Below are 27,410 nucleotides of genomic sequence, written 5' to 3' on the forward strand. Positions count from 1 at the left end.
ATGAACTTTGGCTCTACAGTAGACTCTGCCTTCACTAACTTGTTTTGGTCTCTTAAAAGTGTTGGGAACTGTTTTCTTTATGACCTGCCTTTTTCTCGCCCATTAACCTAATTATTGGAGTGCCATCTAAGTTACGTGCTCACCTCTGTTTTGACAAAAAGTGGTGTTTTGACTTCGACTTGTCTAGTAATTGCTAAGGGAGGTGTGTATACTTTTCTGATTGTGTTGGATCTTGCTTTTGATTTATAGTGCTAGTGTATTTTCTAAAGTGTGTGTTAAATAACTATATACTTTTGATAACGAGCTCTGGTCAGTGTTTGCTTGCTCTACTGTGTTTTTAGCCCTATTGTGTATCCTCTGTATAGTGCCCAACTCGTCTCGAGAGAAGTCTTACTGCTCAGCCACAGCTACCAGGTACATCTGGGTGGTACAGACTGCTACCAATTGGGTTTACTGCTTACTCCTGTAGTCTTAATCTTTTTGCAGTGTTCGCCAAGGGAACTGCACAGGATTCTGCCTAACAGTAGCGCATATTGCTAGGCAGTAGGAAGGCGGATGGAGGGGTTGTGTGATGTTAGGATAGTTTTTCTAAAGTCCCCCTAAGACCGACTTTAAGACTATCTTGTGGGCAATACAGATCTCCAACTCTTTGTACAGGCTTGTACCACTCAAGATAGAGGTAGTTATGGCAGAGCAGCCAGTATTATCTAGGAGGGAGAGAGGGCTGCAGGAAGGTACATACAACTTGTAGCATAAATATGTCCCAAAGAGAAACACTCATTTTATATATAAACATACAAAGAGAATTCTTTCGAAAGGTAAGTACTATGAAAAGTAATAAACAGTCTAAAAAAACCAAAACAATACTTCTGTTAAGTAAACTACAGTATAAAATACTTTTCGAATAGCAGTATGCAATTCAAGATAAAACCCACTTTGTAGTAAGCTATGTCACCAATTCTGTTTAAAACAGTTATACTACCAACAAGTAAGTACTTGGCCACTCATGTAACATTCTATTTTCAGGAATGATACAGTTACACTAACAAACCTAGCAACTAAGTATTTTGAAACACATATAAGGTATTCTATTTGAGGAATAATATAGTTACAACCCCAACACTTGTAAGAGGTCCTCCACAGAGCCCTTCTGCTTTAGCAGTCCTTCCCTAATCTAGGGTATGAGTGTTCTAAGAGTCAGGAGGGGACACTGGTGGTCCAGTGGTCATCTGTAGGCAGAACATGATCAGACACAACTGTAGGAACTTCAACGTTCGAGGATATCTTGCGTAACAAGTACAGTACTTTTATAATTGGTAAAAGGGTTCAGGGACTTCATAGAAGGCTCCCTCATGCGTTACAGCCCAAGGCTTGGGCGAATGGTTTACCCAAACGTGCGAATCACCACCCTTGCCACACAGAAGCAACACGACTTTAGGTACGTTTTACCTCAAGTCACACAGTACCTCAGCAATTAAGATGCAGGTGGACGCCCTCTCGATGTAGCAGCTGAAGAACCCGGTCACTGGATTCTTCGTCTTCAGACAAAAGGACACTGGATGGGATTTCTCTGCAACAGTCAAGTGGAAGGGCTCCCAGCAAAGAATTCATCTTAGCTTCTCAATGTTCTGTGGATTCGGCACCTTTTCTAGGACACCAGATGAAGAACGGATGTCATCCGAAGGATTTGTCTTGCTATCACAGTCCAGCACTCTAGTTAGGGGACTTCAAGAAGTGTAATCTTGCCTCTAGAGGTCTGGAAGGAGTCCAGAGTTTCAGAGGGATTCATTCTTCAAAAGACAATGCATAGCACTCATCATCGAGGTCCCAGGGTATTGGTGGTTTGCAGCTCAGCAAGGTTCCAGTTCGTCATGGGATGGCTCGAAATGCAGGCCTTAAGGCAGATTGGTCCCACCAGTCCAAGGGCCCGGAGTCATCTTTAGGACTCCTCTATTGCATGGAAAAAGGTTGAGCACAGGCCGGGGTTACTCAGCAGGCACTGGAAGTAGCTACAGGTATCTTCTCTTCTTAATCGGATTGAGCTCCAGTGGTCAACTTGTCTTCAGCCTCAGGATCCAAGACATTTATCCAGGAACCCAGCCAATCAGCACTCCTGCTACAATCAAACTTTGGGGTGTGGCTGTCCTCAAAGGACAGCCATCCCCCCAGTTGGAACTGGTTCCAGGTAGGCATGCAAGAAGACAGCAGAGAGGTTTTGGATCACTCCCTCATTTCCGGTCTTCACAGACACAGTATCCTTGGCGGGTTTGACAAAGGATTCCTGCTGAAGACAAAAGTCTTACCAGGAGCTCCTCCACCCAGAATGGCAAAGGAACTACCAAGAAAAGACCAGCACACAAGAAATGGTGTAATAAGAACACAGCCACAATTTTTTGGGTCAATGGTAACCTTTCTGTGCATTACTGCGGCTATGAGCACATCCTGAGAGTAAAAATAGCACAAAAGTTACAGGAGCAGTGAGAAAGGGAGACAGGAGGAGGGTGCCGATATCACAATATAAAATGTAGAGGATACAAAATATCCCTTTATGCTTGAGAACATGTGTTCCGACAAAGTAAGTAAAGGACTGTACTGGAAATGTTACAGGAACAGTGAGAAAGGGTATACTGTGTAACACCCGAGTACTCCACATAAAGTTGGGTGTGCTGATCTTACAATGGGGATGGTAGAAAGGATTTAAAGTATCCATCTACCCATGGGAACATTAGTTCACATAATGAAAATAAGAGAAATCGAAAAAGGAAGCCCAGTGGGCTCCCCAGAAAACCTGCTGCAACAGTCACATGTAGATACTCGAAGTTATTGGAAAGTATTAACTCCAGAAATTAAGTATTGTGAGACATAAAAAGGACTCCCAAAGATAGAGTTAAAGAAAGGATGAGTGGGGGGGGGGTTCCTACTCACTCAGGAAATAGAAAAAGAAACCACAATTCCAGCAAACTGTTCTGGTGGTCTCTCAGGTGAAGGTGATTTGTCATAAATGAACATCTAACCTAACATGTGTGGGAGGGGTGGGGGTGAGTGCTGAGAAACAGTGTTGAAGGGGCTGAAAAGGGGTGGTTTGTCGCATTAGGAGGCAAGTGGCAAGATTACATGTGCAGGAGTTTTGGGGGGCAGGAGGGGTGGAGTGCTTTCCTGAAGGCAAGTTGGTCCACTCTGTGGTGGATGGATAAATCGAGTGTGTTCCAAATTAATGGTGCTTGTAATGAGAAGGACGTGCACCAATAAACCTTGTTTTGATCACTGGAATTACTGGCTGTGCCTGATCTGAGGTTTCTGTTTGGTTTTTTTGCTGCAGATATGTGGGTACTTTGTTGGCGAAGGCTTGATGAGAGATGCACATCCCCTAGACGGAAGCTGCTGACCGTGGAGAACTCGGGGGGGGGGGGGGGGGGGGGTGGGGGCGGAGGCTGGGTAGAGATATGGCCTCTAGGACCTGAAGATAAGTGGAGTCTGGTGGCAGTATTTTGCACTATGAGTTCCCTCAGTCATGAGGCGGGAGCTCCTCTGTTTAGTGTGTTGCCATAGTCTAGGGATGAAAAGAATTGCAAAAAAAGCAGTGACTCTGTGGGAAGGTCGGGAAAGGAAAAATACTGCGAAGGATCCGTATGTGGAGTAAACAGTTTTTTTACTGCTGTGTGACAGTCTTGTCCAAGTCCTTAATGCAACCAAGATTTTGTTACTGTGTTGGAAAGGGGGGGGGGGGAGGGTCATCCTGGAAAGAGGATGAATCAGTGGGTTGGGGGGGGGGTGGGGTGGGGAAGATGGCAATTTTCCAACATAGCATGATCTCGGTTTTGCCTGGGTTGAGTAGACGGTGATAGGCAGTCATTCAGTGTTTGATCTCAGAGAGGCAGGATACAAGATCTGGAGAGTGGGAGGAAGCCCTCTGAGATTTTTAAGAGTCGTTGGATGTTGCTGGTGTACTAGTATCAAGATAAACCATGAGCTCAATTGAGGGCAGGCAGCGGGATCAGGTAGAAGTTAAAGAGGAGAGGGGAGAGAGAAACGCCTTGTGGTACCTGTGACGAACTAAGGGTATTTGTCCCTTTTCCCCAGGGGGGAGCCACCCTCTGCAAGGCTAGGGAGGTTAGCCCACTCAACAAGACCCTCCCTAGGGTTCTGGGCAAGTAGGAGCACAATGGGATTGACTCCCCTCTAGGGGACAAGGACTCCCGTTCTCCCCAAGGAACTCCCTAGACAAACCAAACTGTCTGTATATGTGGGACTATCGGTAAACAGTAGTGGTTTCGCTTCAGGTAATGCAGGACTAGCTACAACGTCTGAAAAGATTAATGCTGTGTGGAATGCAAATTAGCCCGTAAAAGGAACATGTGCATCCTGGCAGAAGAGAGAGATGTGTATAATTGATCTTTTATAAATGTGCTTAGTAGCGGGGACTAGCTTGTAAGCGTGAGCCCTGTTAAGGAGAATTCTCAGAAATGTGCCAATTCCCTCCACCTTAGAGACCCCCCCCCGCATCATCTTTGCTGGATTTTAAGGACTTGATTTTTTTTAACCTGGAGATAGTGAGACCCCTTTTCCCCTCCACTCTCTCATGTATTTTAATGCGATTTTTGAACACTTTCTTTTGGTTGAGGAGTCTGACAAACTCCATAGGCATCATCTTTTACATTGTACCACAAAGCACCTTCAGTGCACTGACACGGGGAAGTCTTTCAGATTTCCCAAAGGTTTAAATACCTTCTCTGGGATAAACTACTGTTTCCCAGAGCAGTAAAGTGGAATTTGTAACTTTTTATACCCAGCACACACTAGCTTACAATAGGGTACTGGAGGGGTTACTTAGTATCCCCTTTGTCTAGCTTCTCATGTAACATTTTTATGTTACCCTTTCCTCAATGAATGGCTGGTGGCCATGGTTTACTTTTAACTACCGTGGTGTGCATTTACCGCGGGCTGCGCCTGCAGCTGCAGTAAACCACCCAAGGGTGCCATTTTTGTCAAAATGGCCTGTCTTTTTTTCGTCATTTCTTTGTAGAAAGGTTTTTCTTGAGATTTACTCTACGCGCCAAAACAGGTTTGGTCCCTTTGGTCGCTTTGCCTTTGGCGGGATTCACGAGTGAAGCCTGCCTCTGGCTCCAGGGTGTCTGGGTGGGCAGGAAGTGAGGGAGGTTCCCGAAACTCCCTGTGCTTAGTCTCCTAGGAGACCCAAATGCACTCTCTAGTGATTGGCCAGCTGACTGTCCGGAAAGGACAGCCACCCTGCTGGGTGACTGACAGCTAGGCTGGAATGAATGGGAGAGAACTGAATAAAAGGTGAGGCTTTTGGCTTGGAAGACAGTCGACCACTGGACGAAGGAACCGAAGAACTTCTTGAAGAGGGCGCCTGCTGCAACTGCTGGACCATTGGTTTGCCCGGTGAAGCACTGCTGCTGTGCGTAACCTCCAAATTCGTATCGACAGAGATGCCCCTGCAAGGACAACTTCTACTCCAAAGTAAGCCACCTGGACATTCTCTCGGAGCTGGTTGCATTTCCACAGAGTTGCTACTGGAAACCGAAACGCCAGGGAGACTAACACCAGATTGTGTGTGTTGCTTTAAGTTGGGCAAGAGCTCCAGGAAGATCCTCTAGACTCCCAGGGAGTAGGACTGACCAAGCCTGAGCCCCCTTAACAGAGTGCAGGACCCCAGAAGCAAGGAAAGTCCATCTCGACAGCCAGAAACCGCTGTGTTACCATTTGCATTAGTCATGAGGAGCTGAAACACTGAAGTGCCATTTGTTGGAAAGATTGCCGGTTGCGAGCTGGGACCGTCCCATTGCCGTGCAGGAGTCCCCAGAAGTCCTGCCTCTTGTCCCCACGACTGAGGCCCAGGAACAGTGAGATCTGCAGAGCTGCACAGGAACAGAAGTCATCTGTTGCACTTTTTCTTCAATACAAAAGTACTGTAAGGTCAGAGAACTTACCGCTTATTGTAGAGTTGCTTGCATCTTCTACTACTCACACGCCTAAACAGCTTGTGGCCCTACATTGATTCTTCTTTTCTTCAAAGACTTCTAAAACATTGTGCAAAGACTTTTCTACTTACCTACCAGAAGTGCATCAGTCCATATAAGACTTTTGCCCATTGACTTTGGCTTAACCTGTTCCACTGAACGACGCTGCTTAGGGGACCCAAAAGTATTTGCCTGCTTAAGAATATTTGTGATCTCTTGTTTGTTCTAATAACCTTTTCCTTTGATCAAGTTCTAAAAGTATTCTAAAGGCCAACAGTAAGATATTAATGTCCCCAGCACCCTAGCTATTGAAATCACCTCAGGGTGTAGGTTGCGACTGTGGGCCATCCTAAAAAGGGACTTTCCTGATTTAGAAACTAAGAGTGTGTAGTTTTGAAGTGCATTTGTGTTGCTTTTATATTGCTCCCTTCTGAAGAAGGCTTATTCTAACCGATAAACTAGTAATTTTTATTTAAAGAAACCTTGTTAAATGTTTATTTGAATACTTGTCACTGTGAATCTCTGTGCAACTCCCCTACAGCTCACATTGACCCCTCCTGAGAAAAGCCTGGTTGCTCAACATGCTAACAACCTTTGTAGTACAAACCTATACCAAAGGTTGGGTTCCTATTGCTAGGAGGTCTGGGTTGTTGTAGTGCACCCAAAGGGTACTGCATACAATATTGCCTAACAAGCCCGGGATCAAACCTGTGTTGCTATGCGTCGTTTTGCTTCCAAGGGTATGCCCTCCAACATAGATCCGCATTGGAGAGGCAAAGCTAGGGAGAGCATGCACGCAAGAGAATGCCAAATCAGGAAGCAGAAGGCTCGGAGTTGTAAGCAGCAGGAAATTCACTGCACGGACAGAGCTCAGGTGACCGCCTCGAGATTTGGCGTGACCACGAATCTGTTTACAACACTGATACCTGAATCAGTGAGGGGAACAAAACCCTCCACCGGCAAAGCAGTGGCAAAGACCAAGGTCTAACGGAGCAAGAAATGCGAGCCTTTGTGAGAAACAAGAAACGCAAGGCGAACAAGGAAAGCAGATACATTCCAGCACCGAGCCCACAGTATCAGCCCACGTTAACTGAAGGTACCCAGGTGATTCTAAACAGGCGGAGGCCATTGGGACTGTATGAACTATACGCAAGGAACTTTAATATTGATAGTGAAAGCTGGAGAAGAGAGGAAGTCCCATATGAAGAGACTGAGGGAGGAGTTTAACAACATGTGATGAATATTGGCAATCCTTGATGAAGGACTTTGAGAAAGTCGTGAAGCTAAGTTCAAACCCCAGTTACAAGACTTTAAAACACTTGATTGTACAACCAGAGGACAGTCCCCAGGAGGGAGACTATCAAAACCAGCAAAAGGGTAGAAGAAACTGTAGCTAACTGGAGAGGAACATGCAAAGACCAGAAGGAAAAAAACTGAGGAGCAGCAAGGGAAGAGACAACCATTATAAGGGGAAACTTGAGAGAAACTAGAGAAGCTTGGCAGTGTGAAATTATCTATCAAGAACTCCAGAAGCACATATGGAAACTGGTAGCAACCCAGATATATACAAAATATAGACTGGATAATACATTTTTTAACTAAAATGTTTGTTGAAGTCCTAAGAGGAAGCCGAGAGGTCCAGCTAAAAGGTAAGATGTTGCATTTAGTTACTTCTAAGTAGTAGGGTCAGATAGGTTGAGAGTCTTGGGCAGAGGAAGTTTTTGTTTTGATTCCTGACTGAGGCACACCCTTATCTGGTTTGGTTAGGCAGGGACCAACCCATAGTGAAAGGGCAAACTGGGCATTATATTCCTTTATTTAATAAAAAGAATATGCAAACATCCAATTTGTGTCCAACTCCTTCTGGTGCACCACATACCTCATGGGGGACAGGCAGGGGTACGGAGGAAAACTGAGGCAAATCAACTATTTGTTACCCATTGGAGAGGAAGGAGGATATTCATTTCAGCAATATATCCCTGAAGCCTAGAGTGTAGTCGCTCTTTCAGGATGGAGTGGTCTAGGGTATCGATTGCTGCCGAGAAGTCAAGCAGGATTAGGGCGGTGCATCCATCAGAGTATTTCTTTTTAGATTGTCCCAGATGAAAGCAAAGCAGGATTCTGTTCCTCTTAATGGTCTGAAGCCTGATTGAGCAGCGTATAGGATCTTGTTGGATTCCGAGACGAGGCAAAGTTTAGAGTAAGCCGCTAAGTCAGCTAGTTTGGCTATAAAACATTTTTTAAATAGCACCAGACTTCCTCAGGATGATCTTGGGGTAGATCCAAATTTTTTTTCCTGTTCCTTTATGATGTTCTATGAAGACCATTTTGGACTAGTTTCCTTAAAATCCTGTATGGACTATTTTTTTTGCATCATGGGAGATACTCTCTCTATATTGAAACCAGGGGAGTCGCAGCATTTAGCATTGATGCTGGTATTGCTTTCTTCCCACTTCCCAGTCCATGAAAGCAACTAGTGCCCCCTGCGGTTTTGCAGTAGAGTATTTTACCCTCTGTAAAACTCTCCACCAACCGGTTTTGCGGACTAAAGTTGGAAATGGCTTGCTAATTGAAGCCCCATTCACAACAGGTCTATGTTTGTGTCTTATCTGCTCTTGTTAGAGTATAAGCCTCCCATGCTAGATGCCTGGCAAGTGGATGTGTCCTTGCGATTCTGGGTCGATCCCGACCCCTCTGCACCTATGTCTCCATTTCCACTGTGGTGCCGATTTGTGTAGCTGCGATTGCCAATGGACCTCTCCACAACATATGGATGTTGATGAGCTGTCAAAGCTGGGGGGTTGGGGAGGAAAGATTTGCTAAAAAATGTAAACAGGGTATTTTATATTTGGGCCTTGACGATTAGAAGCAGAATTAATGTAGAGGAGAAGAATGGGCATGGTTTAAGCATAGAAAGGGAATAAAGGGAGTCCCCTCACTCTACCTACTGTATGGCTTGTTGCAGATGAGGTAGCTTCTCTTTGAGGACATAAACGCATGAAGCATCATCACGTAGGATAGGAATAATTCAGGTACGCCCCTGTCAATGACCTTTTGAGTTTGAAAAAAACTCTGAACCAGCCACGACAGCCTATGTATAGCATGAGAATCTAAGCAGATTCACAAGCCCCAGAAACTATTACAGCTCAAGTACGTCTGAGCTAGGTTTATTTGCAACCCTTTATTTTTACTATTTTTTCAGTATATCAATAGTGTACACTTTAGGAAACAACTGTAGCTATCCACCAGCCTGCTTGTCTCGCCTTAAGGCAGTCTAAATGCTACACCATAGCTACAAATTCTGCAGAGTCTAGTCCATCTTTCTGTTTGAACCACAAGTTCCCTTAGGATAGATTTCCAAGTCTACACTACCTTGAACGTTTTGTAAAACGCAGTCTGAAAAGCCCTTGCGAATTACCTTGAATGGCTTCTCAGAACTTTTCTATAGCGCCGATTCTGAAAATCCCTTGCAACAGCCTGATGCGTGGAACGATACCCAGGTTACATTTGGACAGTAGGGACAGTGCACTTCTTTTACAAATAATGGGTTGAGACAGGGGTTCATTAGTTCCAACATGACCTTGGAGGACTCTGCTACCACTTTGACATATCTGCTCTACTACCGACTGCACCACAGCACTGTATGTTCCCTCTACTCCCCCCGCCCTCTACCCCCACCACTCATCTAAAACCAAACAATTAAAATGCTCCTCACCTGTAACAAACTTTATTATGGCAGCTTTCCTTCCATAGTTCTTTGGACCCCCAAACGTTTTGCTTTTGAACCTATCCTGACCTGAGCCTTCAGCTTCACTTCCCTGGCCTGTTGCTCTTTAGTTATGGGGAACTTGATCAGTCCTTCAGACGATAAGTACTGTGAAACTATGTATCCTTTTTCTTTTCGTAACTTTTTAACATTGCACACAGCATCTTACTAAAGTGTCCTCATTTCATTGCATTACCCTAGTTTTGGACACTTGGGATTTTGGTTACTATTATATGTACCTAAAGACAAGGTGGTGATAGTGGATATATTTTTAAAATGTTTGCGTCATTTCTGGTGGGCACATTGCCGTTTACACATATGGCTAGTAAACGCGGTTAGTGCCCTAAAATCGCCACAGGCTTTTCGCTCGTTCATTTGCCATATTGTTTGGCCTTCGGAAATCCCATATAAAGCCATGCGCTTGCCCGGGAAAGCTGTGGCTCAGGAAGTGGGTTGGACTGACTGGTACCACTCCACAGCCATTGTGCCAGCGAGTATATGGGGCACACAGACAAGCACTTAATTTGATAAGCATGGATAATCAAAAGAAATAGAAAAGTTAAACCTTAAAGGGTAGGTAAAAATGAAAAAGTAGATTTAACTGCACACTACTAGACTGACGTAACCCAAGCAAGTTAAACTGAAGCAAAGGTATTCAATTATTGTTTTCACACTCTTCTACTCTAGCAGAAAGGGTAGAGTGAAAACCTCTCATTTCCACTTACCCATCTAGTTCTGCTGTTTCCACATAACAAAGACTGTTTGGTTCCGAGCTGGCCAGCAAAAGGAGATCAGCCTAACAAAACAAAAAAATTACATGAGATAACATAACCAACAAACAAAACCACAAGTGAAAGAGCAATTAACTGTTTACTTACAGGGACAAAGTCATTTTTCTTAAGGCGAATTATTTCTCCAACTCGAATATCCTTCCATTTGGCTTTCTTAAACCTAATATCAATAAGAAAGGATTTGTGAACATTTTATTTTTAGAATGGTCTTTCTGTACATTATGTCTCAGCTGCAGGAAACAAATTCAAGTGTGCCATGTCTAGTTCTCATACAGGGCTGAATGTCATTGAGCCAGCCGTGAAACACTTGGAAGTTATAGGAAGTGAGGCACAGAGAAGAAAAAGTCCGTCAAGTGGAAATTTCAACCATGCTCTCCTGGGTTCCCAGTTGCCACTACACCACAATGGCTTGAAGCACTATGCTAGAGCAGTGGTCCCCTTGGGAGCAAATGGTTGCAAGATTGATTCCAGCAGGTAGCTCCGATAACTTAAAGTGGCGTTGACCAGACGTTAATTAAATTAATCCTTTATACAGTGCTTAATACCGAGTCCAATCAGTGCAGGACCAGCATTCAAACCTGTGTTGCTCTGCATTGCCTTGCTTCAAAGGCAAACGTGTTGCCTCCAAGTTTTCCTACGGCCCACTGAATAGTGCCAGAGCAAGTTTAAAAATAAATAAACAAAAATAAAAAACACAGATATGTTGCTGCCTGGTCCCCATTTATTTAACAACACGTCCTGCAATTCAGGATTCTTGATCGGCATTTACTAATGAAGTTGAAACCTGGTGGTGCCAATGCTCGATTATAAGATGCGTGATGTGTCCAGGAAATAATCACCTAACATTTGGTTTTGTCCTTATGTCATGTTTTGTTCATTTGTTGGGTAGTTTGCTTTTCCATTTTGTATTTTATAAATGGATAATAAAATAAACAAAGTTATGACTGTTAGGGAGAATTCTCATAAATGTGCCGAACCCCTTCACCTTAGAGACCACCAGCAACTTTGCTAGATTTTGAGGACTTGATTTTTTTTACCTGGAGTGGGAGCTTTTTTCCCCCCCACTCTCTCATGTATTTTGATGTATGTTTTACTCTTATGTTCTTGGATTATGGAGTTTTAGACAACTCCATAGGCATCATCTTTTTAGTTGCGTCACACAGCACCCTCAGTGCAGTGACACAGGGAAGCCTTTTAGGCTGTCCCAAGGTTTAAATACCTTCTCTGGGATAAACTACTGTTTCCCAGAGAAAGTAAAGTGAAATGGACTTTACTAGTCGTTCCAAATTCTTAGACCCAGCACACACTATCTTACAATAGAGTGCTGGAGGGGTTACTTAGTATCCCCCGTATCTAGAAACTCATGTAGCAGTCAAATGCTACCCTTTCATCTCGATATGGCTGGTGGCAGTGGTTTTACAGCAAACTACCATGATTTTTCCCGACAGTGAACACTGGTAGCGTTAAGTCGCGGGATCCATGTTTTTCAAGATGGCGCCTTGAGCCCCATCTGTTTAAACAGGTCCTGCCATCTTTGCTAAAACGGTGCCCGGTCTTCTTTCTTCGCCAGGTCTTTTTGGAAAGGTCCTCCTAGAGTTTCTCTCTGCGCACCAAACCAGGTTTGCTCCCTTTGTTTCTATGCTTTTGGCAGGCTTCAGGACTGAAGACCGACTCTGGCGCCCGAGTGTCTGGGGTGGGCAGGAAGTGAGGGAGGTGCCCAAACTCCCTGTGCTTAAGTCTCCTAGGAGACCCAAATGCACTCTGGCGTGATTGGCTGGTTGACTGTCCGGCAAGGACAGCCACCCTGCTGGGCGAGTGGCAGCTAGGCTGGAATGAATGGGAGGAAACTGGATAAAAGGCGGTTCTCTTGCAGGGTCGGATTGGCACCTCGGCCCTGGAGAGTGGGGGCCAGTTTCTGGCCATGCCTGGGCCGGTTTGGAAGAAAAAAATATTTTATTTTTTCAAATGTATTATTTTTTTCAAAAAGCCTTTCATCCTTATTAGGTCGATAAATTAGTACCAACACAGGTTGGGTGATATTGTATGCATATTTGCTCTATTAAAAAAAAAAAGAGCTTAAGCATAAGTGCGATACAATAACATTATCATTTGGCCTTCGAAGTCTGCCTGGATTCACAGTAATTCAGTATACTTAGAAACAATGCCATTTGATGCCACTTCCTGTTTTGTCAAGGGGTGAAAGGTCGTGTTTCAGCGCTTCCCGGGATGTCACTTTGGGGTGGGGTAAAATGACATCACTTCTGGTGATGTCAGAGGTCAAGGGTCGTGATGCGAGGGATGGGCCACTTTGTTTTGGGTGACCGGGCCTATTTCTTGTCCCAGTCCGACCCTGGTCTCGTGGCTTGGATGGCAGAGTCGACCACTGGAATGAAAGAACCGAAGAAGAGCTGGAAGAGGACGGCTGCTGCAACTCCTGGACCATTGGTTTGCCCGGTGAAGCCCTGCTGCAGGTCTGAATCGCCAAGTTCATCTCGACAGCGAAGCCCTTCAGGACTTCTCCCTTTAAGTTGGTGGGACCAATCAACTTATAAGCCATTTGGACACCATTCGCGGAGCTGCTTGTATTTTCCTCAGAGTGCTGCAGGAAACGGAATAGTCAAGGAGAAGGGCACCATTTTGTGTGCTTGACTAAAGCTACCAGAATCGGAGATTTGCCTTTGCCAGCTTTTTGATCAGTCCCAGTGCAGGAGTCCCCCGACGTCCTCGCTCTTGTCTCCACGACTGAGGTTCAGGAACAGCGAGATCTGCAGGAACGGTCAGGAACAGACGTCTTCGGCTGCAGTTTTTCTTCATTGTAAGGTACTGTGAAAACCCAACCGAGAGAACTTGCCTCTCACTGCGAAAGTGCTTGAAATGTTAGCAACTTGCAGGCCTAGTCAGCTTGTGATCCAACATATGAATCTTTTTACAAACTACTTCTGAGAACTTTGCCAAAGACTTTTCAGTTTAACTTCCAGAACTGCTTTATCCTATACAAGACTTCAGCCCATTGACTTTGGCCTAACCTATTGCATTGAATCAACTCCTCTGGTGAACTCAAAACTATTTGCACTGTCTAAGAAGAACTGAAATATTAATTTTATTCACTTATGCCTTTTTGCTCATACTTCAAATGCTCTGAATGTCATTTTGCTCCTCCTTCAAAGTTAAATGCCTCAGAACCACCTTGTGAAGTACTGAAGTATATTTGTGTGATATAGTTTGCCTCCTTCTAGTGAATGTTTTCTAACAGACTGTGAAATAAATTAAGTGTTTTACCAAGACACCTTGAGTATAAGAGCCTACTTGAACCACTGTGATTAAAAGTCCTCTGTGTAACTACTTGTACTGCTCACATTCACTCTTGAGATAAGCCTGACTGCTCAGCTCGCTACCAAAAAACTGTGTGGTACAGACTTATACCAAAGGTTGGTCTTGCTTACACCTGTAGTCCTATTTGTGTGTAGTGGTCCCAAAGGGTACTGCATACAAACTTCGCCTAACAATGACAAAATATACAACGCAGCGGATCTAGCATTTAGGTCAAAGTAATGTTTCTTGGTCCACTACAAATAAAGCATTGCTGGTAAATTCCTTCAGCCCAAGCGACCCCTCTATGTTAAACATGGACTAATTTGTCCAAAAAGGAAATAATGCAAGGGCAGTGAACGGGGCCTTCCACTAAGAAGTACAACAGAAGACAATGCTAACAAATAAGGAGGTCTAGCAAGGAAAAGGGCGGACACAGGAAAAAGCAAGACTGGGACAGTCGCATAATGAATGAGACTGTATGGTCAGATCATGTATGCACCTATTGGAGATTGAAAAGAAAGGGTCAAAGTTTAGATTGGTGAGAGATGCTACTACTTGGCGTTTTAGCAGTTGACCTAAAGCTGAGTAGGGTTGACAAGGAGGCTGAAAGGTTTCTTTAGTTAAAACAGATGTTATTTTGCACACAAAAGCTCTCACCTGGGCCAAACTCAGGAATTTAAGGTGTCGGGATGTTCTCTTCCCAACAGTGAGGGTTTCCTTCTAAAAGTTGAAAAGGTTTGGGTTACCTCCTCCCGTACACTCAGCCTCAAGGGTACTCAGACTTTTCCTGCTGGTCTCAGCTTTTTGGTGAGGTACAATTACCTCTGGTATGTGTTCTAGTGCCTGTAGATGTCACTATCTCCAACACAAGTTGTAGCTAGTAGTGTAGCTTCTTTACCAATTTAAGACAGTCAACTGGTTGGCCTTCCCCAGTTGCCACATGCAAATTTAGAAAGGGCAAACATTACCTCCCTTCTCCTAGGGTCTTTACCTCCCCCATTATCACCTCTACCTCTATTCCTACTCCTAGAGACCCCCACCTCTTTTGCTGGATTTTAGGACTTGTTAATTTTAACCCTTGAGTGAGACAGACTTTTTCTCACTCTCTCATGCGTTTTGACCTGATTTGGATTATGTGTTTCCACTGTTTCTGGAGTCTGACAAACTCCATAGGCATCTACTTTGTGTATGGTGACACAGCACCTTCAGCGCAGTGTCACAGAGAAATACTTTAGATTTCTCATAAGGTTTAAATACCTTTTCTCGTGTGAACTACTGTTCCCAAGAATAGTAAAGTGAAATTGACTTTACTTACCTTTTCTCTTTGTAGGTCCAGCACACACCATCTTATGTGGAGTGCTCAGGGGATACCTAGTAGCCCACAATCCTACATTCCCATGTAACATTTTTATGTTACCCTCCCTACTTTAAATGGCTGGTGGCAGTGGTTTAATTTTCCTACCATTGTGCTTTCGTACCGCAGCCTGAATCCTCAGCTGCTCTATAGCACCCATGGGTGACTGTCAAAATGGCCAGTGTCTTTTTTTCTCGCCATTTTCTGTTTGTGAGGTCTTTCTACAGTTGTACTCCGCATGTTGAGCTAGGTTTGTGCCCTTAGTTCATTTTGCCTTTGGTGGGCTTTAGCCCTAAAGCCTGCCTCTGGTTCTAGTGTGTCTGGAAAGGCAGTTTGAGGGAGATTCCTGAAACACCCCTGTCCTATGTCTCTAGGAATACCTGAATGCAACCAGTCCTAATTGGCTGGCTATCCTTTCAGGAGAGCCACCCTGCTGTATGACTGACAGCCTAGGCTGGTCATGAATGGGTGAAAACTGCTTAAAGCCTAGGGTTTTGGGACTAGAGGCAGAGTCGACCACTGGGAGAAAGACCAGACAAAGAAACCGTGAACGAAGCTTGCTGCATCTTCCTGGACCTTTGAATTGCCTAGTGAAGCCCTGCTGCTGTGCTGAAACTTTTCAAAATCGACAGAGAAGCTCCGTAAAGGACAACTTCTTTCCTTGGGTTAGTGGAACCAACTAACCCAGAGACCAACTTCACTGGACCATCTTTCCCGTCTGGCTGTACTTCTTCGCTGCTGCAACAACAGAGTACCAGGGGTTGAGAAATCGGTAATAGAGTAGAACGTCTTAAATCCAGCCAGAAGCTCCAGGAATCTCCAAGGACCCTCCATAAGCAGGACGACCAGAGCTTGAGGACAGGACGCAAGGAGTGACGGAAGCCCAACCAGTATCTGAGATTCGACACAGTGCGTTTACCAAGCGCTGAAACTGCAAGTGCCGCTGAACTGAAAAGAGCCCTTAGCTGCCGCTCACCTACAAAGTGCCGCTGCAGGAGCACTCTAGATGTCCTCTCTTTTGTCCCCACAACTGAGGCTCAGTAACCCAGGGTCTGCATCGCTGCAACAGGACAGAATCCAGCTGGACCACTTCTTCAAACCAAGAGGTACTGTTTAGAATTGGGGTACTTACCTCTGTGTCTTTGAGCTGTGCTTTTCTCAGTTGAGACTTGCAGTGGCTTACCTGTAGACTTGATTCCAACTCTGCTTTTCACAGGCTTAACAGCTTAAGTCCCTATTAGTGATTTTTCTACACACTCTCTAACTTTGTGCAAGACTTTCTATCTAAGAAGTGCCTCAGCTCCATAGACCGTTTCAAATTGACTTTTGCTGTCCTGGCTACCTGAAGAATCTTCTAGCGCATTCACGGATATTGTTTGTCCCTCATAGGTGGCAACTTGTTTTAGACTGTTATTGCTGGGAAAGGGTTGTCTAGATTTCATTGGAAGATTTTGTTGTCCTCACATATCCGAGAACCTGTCTAACCTTTTCCTTCCTTAAACCTTTCCTTTCTGCAAACTCAGAATTTACAAAGTATAACTAGTGTGATATATCAATGCCATTACTGTCCTTGTCAATTGTGCAAGAAGCATATCCAGAGTATCTACTAACTTGTTTGATTCTGAAAACTATTTTAAAATATATTTACAGTGTTACATATTGTGCCCTTTTTAAAGAACGCTTATTTACAAATTGATGTTAAATAATGATTTATAACTGAAACCTTAAGTGTTAGTGTTACTTGGATTTACGTATTTCATCGCTACAGCTCACATTTACCCCTCTTGAGATAGGCCTGGCTGCTCAGTCACTACCAACTTGTGTAGTGCAGACCTATACCAATAGGTGGTGGGTTACCTAATACCAATGAGTGTTGTGTAGTCTCAGTGTTATTACATCAGTTCTTAGCCAACACTCACCCCTCTCCCTCTGGGCTTCTGCCAAGTGTGCCACCCCTCATACCTTCCTGATATTGCCTGTGGCCTCATTAGTCTCCTTTTCTTACAACACACTTCACAATCGCCACATCTCTTCATGTTGTCAAGCTCACATCAAATATCTACTACCCCGCTCCTACTCCACACACTCCCATTGCATGAGCGTTTGAGTCCTATGCCCCATCCCCTGTGGTAGGGATTTCTGTGAGGGGCTGCACCCCTGCATGTAAAGCAATGAGGTGCTGTGATTCTACCATTTTAATTGCTTCACATTTTGATCAGAGTTTTTGGGCCCAGGCCAGACCAAAGCTTAAACTGTTGTCTTCCATCCTGGATCTCACTTCACTTCAGTGTGCTGCCTTGGGAAATTCATGGCTCTTTTGGTTTCAAAGGGCTAGGGAACTGGTACTCCTGCTCTGTGGAGTGTTACAAAGGAGGTGAGCAAGATTAAAGCATTTACATGTGGTTCAATTTTCTCATCCCAATCGAGTGTCACCCTGCAAAGAGCAAAATGAGCGTCAAAAACTCTGAGTGCCATAGAAAGCTGGCGTGCCACTCTGATGTCTGTGTGGACTCGCTGTACAAGTGTCATTGAAGAATGTGGGGTGTCAGATATCTGATCTAGTGCAGACTATGGATGTTTTAGGGATTTAAATCTTTCACTATATGCTTTTGCTCAGAAACGCACTGTACTTAAATCATCTACTGGGCCCTTATAAGATTATAACCAAGATAGGACTCAAGGATATATGTTCCAAAGTGTGGATGGTGCTCCTTTAAACAGACTGTGGCCCTGGATGGCCCCATGGGATGATCCGGTGTCTTGGGACAGAGAATCCAGGGGATCCTCGACCAAGCACTCCACAGGATGCTCTCACTAGAGTGTGAAGTATCTGAGTGCCCTGCGTCACTTGGTTGAACATGGTTAAAAGTTTTTTATAAAATAAATTATAAAGCACATGTGCACTTTAGAATTTTGGATTCATGGGCAAGATGCAGGTTCACCTGCAATTATACCAGATGTGGTTCAGGTTTTCTAGACCAGAGCACCACACAAAGAAATGTGAAGTTCAATCTCATCTTGGAGTCTAACTTTGAAAAGGTGCTAGCACACAGCTTTAGCTGTGCCGTTTCTTCATATTTTCATAAAAGTCTGCCATTTTTTATTCCACCAACTCTTTCCAATCAGATCATACAAAATACCCCATTTATAGGTATTTTCAACTACAATTAGGATTTTGGCAAAATAATCCTTGGAATTGTTACATAGTGAACACTTCCTTCCAAAGCCTACTTTTGGCTAATATTAAAAGTGTTTGCTTTTTACCAGTTTATCTTTCAAGTTCATAAATAAAACATCCAAGGGAAGATCTTCATCAAGTCTTTCAAAAGGAGGTTGAAGAGGAATCTGCTAACATTTGACGAGAATCAATACCCTTTAAAAACATTTGAAAAATGACACTTGAAAGCCAATTTGTCCTCCTATTCTGCTCCTTCATATTAAATGATTCTCTTCTATGTTCCATTAGATATTCATAGAATAGAAAATAAACCTTCGCTAATCTTCATACACACCTCTCCCTGATTGAGAAGCTAACAGTTTCATTTCTTTACTTCACAGAAAACCGAATTGTGATAATTGCCAGCGGTAATGGAGTCATTTGTCAACGGGAATGAACAATAGCCCTAAAGGACTGGTAGCAACCTTAGAGCGGGTAGTATTGGAACCATCTGGACAGGGTCTCCAGCAAGCTTAGTGGGGCCTTTGGGTGCCTTAGCAACATCCTCAGGTTAGAAAAAGATTTCATCCACCACTGTAATGCTGGCCCCAGTGTCTCTAATGGCAGGGGTTTCCTGGCCATCAACAAGTATTGTAATATTCTTGTGTTATCTGGAATACAGTTATACATTTTGCTGTTCCCACAGACCCAGGGACACTAAAGAATCACTGGCTGAGACTCCAATGGGGTCTTCAGCTGTTCGGGAGAATGCTCAGAAATGTGCTAAATCCGCTCTACCTTGGAGACCCCCAGCAACTTTGCTGGATTTCAATTTTCAACCTGGAGAGAGTGAGACCCTTTTTCGCACTCATGTATTTTACTTTGATTTTTATCTATGTTTCTTGTGGTTGTGGAGTCTGACAAACTCCATAGGCATCATCTTTTACATTGTGTCGCACAGCACCTTCAGTGCAGTGGCACAGGGAAGTCTTTCAGATTTCCCCAAGGTTTAAATACCTTCTCTGGGAAACAGTTTATCCCAGAGCAGTAAAGTGAAATTGATTTTGCTTACCTTTGTAACTTTCTAGACCCAGCTCACACCATCTAACAATAGGGTGCTGGAGGGGTTACTTAGTATCCTCTTTGTCTAGCTCCTCATGTAACAATTTTATGGTACCTTTTCCTAAAAGAACGGCTTGTGACAGTGGTTTACTTTTAACTACTGTTGTGTGCATTGACAGTGAGCTGCGTTCGCAGCTGCAGTAACGCACCCAAGAGTGCCATTTTTGTCAAAATGGCCCCGGTCTTCTTTTGTCACCATTTCTTTGTGGAAAGGTCCTTCGTGAGATTTACCCTGCACGCCAAACCAGGTTTGGTCCCGTTGTTCATTTTGCCTTTGGTGGGATTCAAGAGTGAAGCTCGCCTCTGGCTCCAGGGTGTCTGGTGGTGGCAGGAAGTGAGTGAGGTGCCTGAAACTCCCTGTGCTTAGTCTCCTAGGAGACAGGAATGCACTCTTAGGTGATTGGCCGGCTAGCTGTCTGGCAAGGACACCCACCCTGCTGGGTGACCGACAGCTAGGCTGGAATGAATGGGATAAACCTGCATAAAAAAAGGTGAGGCTTTTGGCTTGGAAGGCAGTCGACCACTGGACGAAGGAATCCTAAGAACAACTTGAAGAGGATGCCTGCTGCAACTCCTGTACTGTTGGTTTGACCGGTGAAGCCCTGCTGCTGAAACTCCAAATTTGTATTGACAGAGAAGCCCCTGCAAAGACGACTTCTCCCTTTGAGTTGGTGGGACCAATGATCTCCAAAGTAAGCCACCAGGACATCCTCTCAGAGCTGGTTGAAATCCCACTGGAGTTGCTGCTGGAACCGAATTGCCAGGGAGAGGAACACCAGATTGTGTGTGTTGCTTTTAAGCTGGCCAAGAGCTCCAGGACGATCCTCTGGGCTCCCAGGAAGCAGGAGTGGCTGAGCCAGAGTCCCCTCAACAGAGTGCGGGACCCCAGATGCAAGGAAAGCCCATCTTAACAGTCAGGAACTGATGTGTTGCTATTTGCGGTAGACGCAAGGAGCTGGAACACTGAAGTGCCACTTGTTTGAAGATTGCCGTTTGCGAGCGGTGCCCGTCCCATGGTAGTGCAGGAGTCCCCAAAAGATCTCCCTCTTATCCTCACGACGGAGGCCCAGAACACCAGGATGTATAGTGCTGCACAGGAACAGTAGTCATCTGCTGCAATTTTCTACAACCTAAAAGGTACAGTAAAGTATGAGAGAACTTACCTCTTGTTGTGCCAACTTGCTTGTCCTCATTGGAGACTTGTCTCGGTTGCCTCTGTAGCGTTACTAACAGCTTCTTTACCTCACAATCCTAATCAGCTTGTGGCCCTACACAAGCTGATTTGAATTTCTTCTATTCCACAAAGACTTCTAAAACATTGTGCAAGACTTTTATTTACCTGCAAGAAGTGCTTCAGTTCACTTTGACCTTTGCCAACTCAACATTGGCTGGCCTGGCACCCTGAATGACTCCTCTCTCCTCTGCTTAGGTGTGTCTGCCTTCCAAGAAGGGGCTAACTAACTTTGCATTGGGAGTTACCAAAAGTCCTTACTTGCATCAAAATATTTGTATGATCTCTTGTGGTGTTCTAAATAACCTTTTTCCTTCAACATATTCCTAAACCTGATTTTAAATGCAACAGTGATATATTAATGTCTCCAGCAGCCTAACTATTGAAGTCACCTAAGGGTGTAGGTAGTGTCTATGGGCCATCCCAAATGGGTACTTGTTGATTTGGACATTTTAAGAATGTGTATCTTTGAAGTGTATTTGAGGGTTACTGTTATATTGGCCCCATTGAAGAATGCTTACTCTGACTGTTAAATTCATAATTGTTTAATCAAGAAACCTTGGGTGTAAGAGTTTGTTTGGATACTTGTCACTGAATCTCTGTACAACTCCCCTACAGCTCACACCGACACCTCTTGAGATAAGCCTGGCTAATCAGCCACACTACCAACCTGTGTAGTACAGACTTATACCAAAGGTTGGTTTCATATTGCCAAGAGGTCAAGATTGCTGTAGTGCACCCAAAGGGTACTGCGCAAAATCTTGCCTCACAGTGGTGGCAGGCGGCGATTATCTATTGTAGAGTTGTTACACTAAGTATTTGCTTTTGTTCAACTAAAACCTGGAAATGATTCCAGCTGGCTTCTGTTCCTGTGCAGCTCTGCAGATCATGTTGTTCCTGTGCATCAGTCATGGGACAAGAGTGAGGACTTCTGGTGACTCCTGCACTGCAATGGGACAATCGGCAACAGCAAAAGGCAAACATCACTTCAGTGGCACTTCGCGGTGTCAGCTCCTCGCATCTCAGCCGGCTAATTACATTTGGGTGCATTCCTGTAACAAAGGGGATTAAGCACAGGGAGTTCTGGGAACCTCCCTCACCTCCTGCCCCTGCCAGACACTCTGGAGCAAGAGGTGGGCTTAACTCATGAATCCCACCAAAGACAAAGCGAACAAAGGAACCAAATCTGGATTGCGCAGAGTAAATCTCAAGAGCAACCAGGGCCATTTTGACAAAATGGGCACCCATGGGTGCCTTACTGCAGCTACAAACGCAGCTCACGGTAAAAACACACTACGGTAGTTAAAAGTAAATCACTGCCACCAGCCATTATTTGTGGAAAATGTTACATGAGAAACTAGACAAAGGGGATACTAAGTAACCCCTCCAGCACCCTATTGTAAGAGTGCGTGCTGGGTGTAGAACTGCTCTTGGAAACAGTAGTTTGACAAACAGAAGGTATTTAAACCTTTGGGAAATCTGAAAGACTTCCCTGTGCCACTGCACTGAAGGTGCTGTGTGCCACAATGTAAAAAGATGTCTATAGAGTTTGTCAGACTCCACAACCAAAAGAAACAAAGCCCAAATAACAGAAATATACATGAGAGAGTGGGAACAAAGGGTCTTTCTCTCTCTCTCCAGGTTAAAAATGAAAAGTCCTAAAATCAAGCAAAAGTGCTGGGTGTCCTTAAGGTAGAGAGGAATTCGAACATTTGAGAATTCTCCTCAACATGAGCATCCCATTGCAAGAAGCAGACTGATTCTGCCAAAAGTTCCTTCTTCAGCCTGCAGCCCAAGAATCCAAAAAAGCTGCAGTCGCCTCACCCAAGGCCCTGCAGGTGACAGTTCTGTCACCATGCAAAGGTACAGTCCCGCTCCTAGGTACTTACCTGGGTGTTTGCTGTGTTGACTCAGAATCCTCCTGAGCTTTGAGACACATTGGGGTGGACAACCCAACTGTGTGCTCCCAGGCCTAAGGACACTGGTCCTTTTGATCTACATTCCTCCAGGGGGTCTGCCCGACTTCCCTGAACCACCATTTAACAAAACATTTTACATACCTGCAACATAAAAGAAGCTTACCATGACAACTGACAGTATGCCTTTTTGTTCTTCCGCTCATGTTCACCGAGTGTCCCCACTAACTTTGAGACTCATTCACAGATAGGGCTGGACTTTCTAAAGTATAGGTTGCTTAAAAGTACATACCAGTATCTGTGTCGCTTACTTTAAACTTACTTTAAATATTGGTTATAAGAATAGATTTGCAACAACTTGAATGATACTCTTACTACTTACCTGTACATCATCTAAGAGGTTACTATTGAACTGAGTAATGCTTAACGAAAGTCTTAGTATATATACAGATGTGAATACATTTGCTTACCTGTAATTTGAATATTATGTTAGCTGCCTTAGTGTTTATAATAAATAGTTTAATAAAGCTACTGTGTATAAATATATTCCAAACAATAGGTGTGCCCCACTACAGCCCTTCTCCCTCCTAGACTAAACTTGGCTGCTCGGCCATAGCTACCAGTCTCAGGATAGCTCAGGGGCCACGTGCTTGTCTTGCAAGCAAGACACAGAGTAACACTGGTTCGATCCCCAGGGCCCATGATTAGAAATCTCTGGGTATTAAGCGTGTTATAAATAACCAATTACTATTACCAAACCTCTTGGGTATTTCAGGGCAAACCTAAAAGTTGGAGCCCTGTAATCCCAAGAGTCAGTTTTCAGTCCTACCATAGGTGGACTTCAGTAAAACTCTCCAACACCTTTCACATAGGTATGTAATGATTCTGTACCACAGTAACATACATTAATTGGTTCTTCATGAGTTCTATGGATGGAAGCTGTTGGAGGTGGGATGTGAGTAACTTGGAGTTCCACTTTAAAACAGGAGTCTTTGTCCCCGGGGGTGGGGGAGCAGTGTTCTCTCCTGGTGAGGTCCAGCATGCCTCTGCCCCTATGGAGGGTGTCACATAGCGGGCTCAGCACCCTAGCTTCCTTGGGAGAAGTGACTGAATGCCGTGATTCATCACAGCACCCTGAAACTACATGCACCCTGACACCTTGTGCACCTTATGGCCCCATCCATTCAGAGAAGTTGGCATACGCAGAGCATCCGAGGACCGAAGAACCGAGCCAGATTGAACAGGCGGTAGCTGTTCATCATTGGAGCTTGTAAAAGAGCACCAAAACTTCAGACCAACGTGTGAGTATGAAGAATTCCTTGCGGAGAGACCTTTCTCTCGACGGCTTGCTGAGACATCCCTTCCAGAGTCCCTCCTTTCATCACCACGACAGAGGAATACCTGGTCCACCGCTGAATCCATCTGCATTTCCTTCACTACTCCGGTACTGTGGGGCTCAGGGTAGTCCTTACCTAAAGTCATTTTGTCACACCTGAGTTACTTGAGTGCTGAATACAGTGTTTACCCATACCATTCCCCCAGGCCTAATGCTTGTGCACATATAGGGAGTCCTGTCCAATGTCCATACTAACCTTTTGACCAACAAAATAGTCTACCAACTAATCATCAACTTTACCTTATCTGCTGCTGTGTCTTAACTGCATTCCCTCCAAAATGACTCTGAAGAACTCGCAACTAGTTAGGGATGGACTGCTAAAGCCTTGTGGCCTATCAAAAGTATTATACGTCCATGAAAGTATTGAATTGCTAAAGCTGGTGCTAAATAACCTTTTTTCCTACAACAGAACAGATATATAATAAGTGATTTTACTTACCATTGAAGATCATAACCTGTCCATTTCATTACTATTGGTTTACTCGCCTGAAGTATTGCTGATGTTTTCTATTGTGTTGATTAGTTTAAATAGTACTTGCATACCTGAATATAACCTTGCCTTGTGTATATAAAATAAATGTCAATTTTACTATAACTACAAGTGTGTGAGTTTCTTTGGCCTATGTATTTATCGAGTTCATTGCACTTACCTACAGCTTACATCCTCCTCCTAAGATAAGCCTGGCTGCTCTGCCATTGTACCAAACCTTTGAGTAGTACCGACTTGTACTAAGAGTTTGGGCCTGTATACCGAGGAATAGTTTTCTAGAGTCTCACCTTTGGGTAGATTTTAGGAAAACTCCCCCAACACCCTGAAATCCCCAGTTTGTAACCGGCAAGCACCTGTAACTTTGAGGTCACCTGAATAAACTTGAGTCTGTAACTGACCCATATACAAGGACCCAGTGCTTCCTTCTCGCACGCTTGCTGGCGCAGTCCTTGCTGGGGGACTGGAGACTGGGACAAAATGCAAGAGTACCATCTGTGGCAAGGTTGCTGTGGCACAGTACATGTCTCCCATCACGGCCGCCCTCTCCTGGTGCATTTCCAAGACAAAACCATTCCACAGTTCAACTCTATAGAATACTATGGGGACATTTTTTTACATTCATACACTGCCTGCACTATGCCTATAGGATGGCATCACTCATTATGACCAAACAGTGCATAGCTGCACATCCCTGCTTTTCTACAACTTTTAAAATTCAGTGGCACACGTAAATTCCAAATAAATACAATCATCCCATTCATAAACCATGACTCCTTGCTCTGCGGATAAATGTGGAGCGGACGAGTGTGTAGATTGGACGAATGTGGAGCAGATGAGTACGCAGAGCAGACGAGTAGCATGTTGAGCGGACGAGTAGCATGTTGAGCGGACGAGTAGCATGTTGAGCGGACGAGTAGCATGTTGAGCGGACGAGCGTACAGAGTGGATGAGCGCGTAAGCAGACAGGAATACATGCGCGGGGTAGACAGGAGTGCATGCGTGGGGACGACAGGAGCGCATGCGTATGGAATACAGGAGTGCATGCGTGGGGCACACTGGAGAATGAGGGATAGACTAGAGCACGCAAGGTGGACTAGAGTGCGTGAGTGTGTCGAGCAGACAGAAGTGTGTAGGGCAATCTTGAATGCCTGAAATGAATAAACGTGCAAAGAACGGACTTGATCACATAGAATTGCGTGACGTACATAATATGCCTTCGGATGCAGGGAACATTTGAAAGAGCATATATCATACCACACCTCACGCTTACTCTCTTCTTTACACCACAACTCAACTAGAACACAGAGAAACTATGACACCATTCGGTATAACACACTGCTGGTTTCACCCCCCCCAGCCAGGCTTTCTCCTCTGGCCTAACGCAGCCACACTCGGTCTGGATAAATACTGCCAGAGCGAACACATACTCCTGATCTCTCAACCACCACACCTACCGCTAAGAAGCAGCCACTACACGAATTCCGCACCAGCTGCACACATACCTGGTGCGCACACGCACCGTTGGACTCTCCCTACTCTCTCTACTGACCCGAACTTCGGTTCCCGAGGGCGTTCAACCCACCAGCGCCTTCAGACCATACCAATGGTATATAAGGCGCTACATAAATGCAAAATAACATAACCAAAGATCAGGACCCTGTTTTTTTTGTGTTAACCAGAAAACTATTCACTATACAATAATTGCTCAGCTGAGGAATAGGGAATAGTTCTTTGTAAACTTAATAAAGCAGAATCTAATACAAGGTTCACTGCACCAGGCAACATCCCTATATGATGTTCAACCGACTTGGGGGTGGAAACCAAACACATTACACTTGGATGAGAATTTACATTCTCCATTCAGTTTGGGAGACATTGATCCAGTCCTGCTTTTAACTTTGCATTCTGTGACTTGTAGACTTGTGTTAATAGTGGGAATTTCAGGACAGCAAGTTCCAGAGTGTAAGGTTAAAACCAGGACAGAAGTAGTGCCTCTTAAATGGAATGGATAGTTAGCCTGTGTTGAAAAGATACAGGTTACTGTTTTGTCAGGAGCAGGCCAAACTAGAACATCTGCGCTATATCTCTCCCATTAGGATTTGTTTTGTCATACAGCACAACTGCTTTTCAAAAATATTTTCCTTTTGCTACAGTTTGTGTCCAACTACTGATCGAATCTGAAGAAAAGTGCATTAAAGTTTTAATTTTACCTTTTGACAGCCAAACATTATGGTTGGACCAAGGGAATCCTGGTCTCAAACGATGAATTTGGACTGGATCCAAAACTTGGATAATGGTTTTTTAGATATGCACAGAGGACAAATATGCTACACAAACATTGAATCACCTCTGCTTTATAACCATGCTACTATAACACAATTGTGATATATAAATAAAATTGAAATACCTGCCATTCACTATAATTTCACATGCCCGGTTGTTGATTTCATTATCCATTCTGTGACGGGCCTGAGACCGAAATTGGAGAAAATATATGAGATATACATGATAGGTTTATAACTTGCTGCAAGGCAACATCTTTTGTTTTAAAAATTCAAGAAAATATATCTTACAATGTCATCCACTAGATCCTTGATGGCTGTTATTGAGAGTACCAACAGCAGGGGGATCAACGTTGTAGACCAGGATACAGAAGATATTTCAGGAATAGCCTAAAAATAGAATTATATTTAAAAAGAAAATTATCCATCTGCTATAAAAGTTAGAATATGATCATTAAAATTCAAACGTAGCTGTTCCAGAAGATGGACAAACAATTACCATCAAACAAAGGTTAAGAGGAGGGCAACAGCAATAGAAAGACAATTTGAAGATGCTGAATGGGTGAAAAATGGCTTTATGATATAAACTGGAGATATGCCCATGGCGGCGAG

General features: G+C 44.2%; 1 protein-coding gene across 1 annotated transcript in view; it reads right to left on the reverse strand.

Annotated features, from left to right (window-relative positions):
• Positions 1 to 27,410, reverse strand: part of ATP8B1 (ATPase phospholipid transporting 8B1) — a 958,513-nt gene that overhangs the window by 712,034 nt on the left and 219,069 nt on the right. The window contains exons 5-8 of the mRNA XM_069627043.1: positions 27,090 to 27,188; positions 26,924 to 26,985; positions 10,626 to 10,698; positions 10,473 to 10,543 (exon numbers count right to left, since the gene is read on the reverse strand). Of these exons, the coding sequence (XP_069483144.1) occupies positions 10,473 to 10,543; positions 10,626 to 10,698; positions 26,924 to 26,985; positions 27,090 to 27,188 (305 nt within the window). The remainder of the gene's footprint in view (positions 1 to 10,472; positions 10,544 to 10,625; positions 10,699 to 26,923; positions 26,986 to 27,089; positions 27,189 to 27,410) is intronic.

The sequence above is a fragment of the Ambystoma mexicanum genome, chromosome 6p, assembly GCF_040938575.1.
Source record: "Ambystoma mexicanum isolate Mex_15411 chromosome 6p, UKY_AmexF1_1, whole genome shotgun sequence".
Lineage (NCBI taxonomy): Eukaryota > Metazoa > Chordata > Amphibia > Caudata > Ambystomatidae > Ambystoma > Ambystoma mexicanum.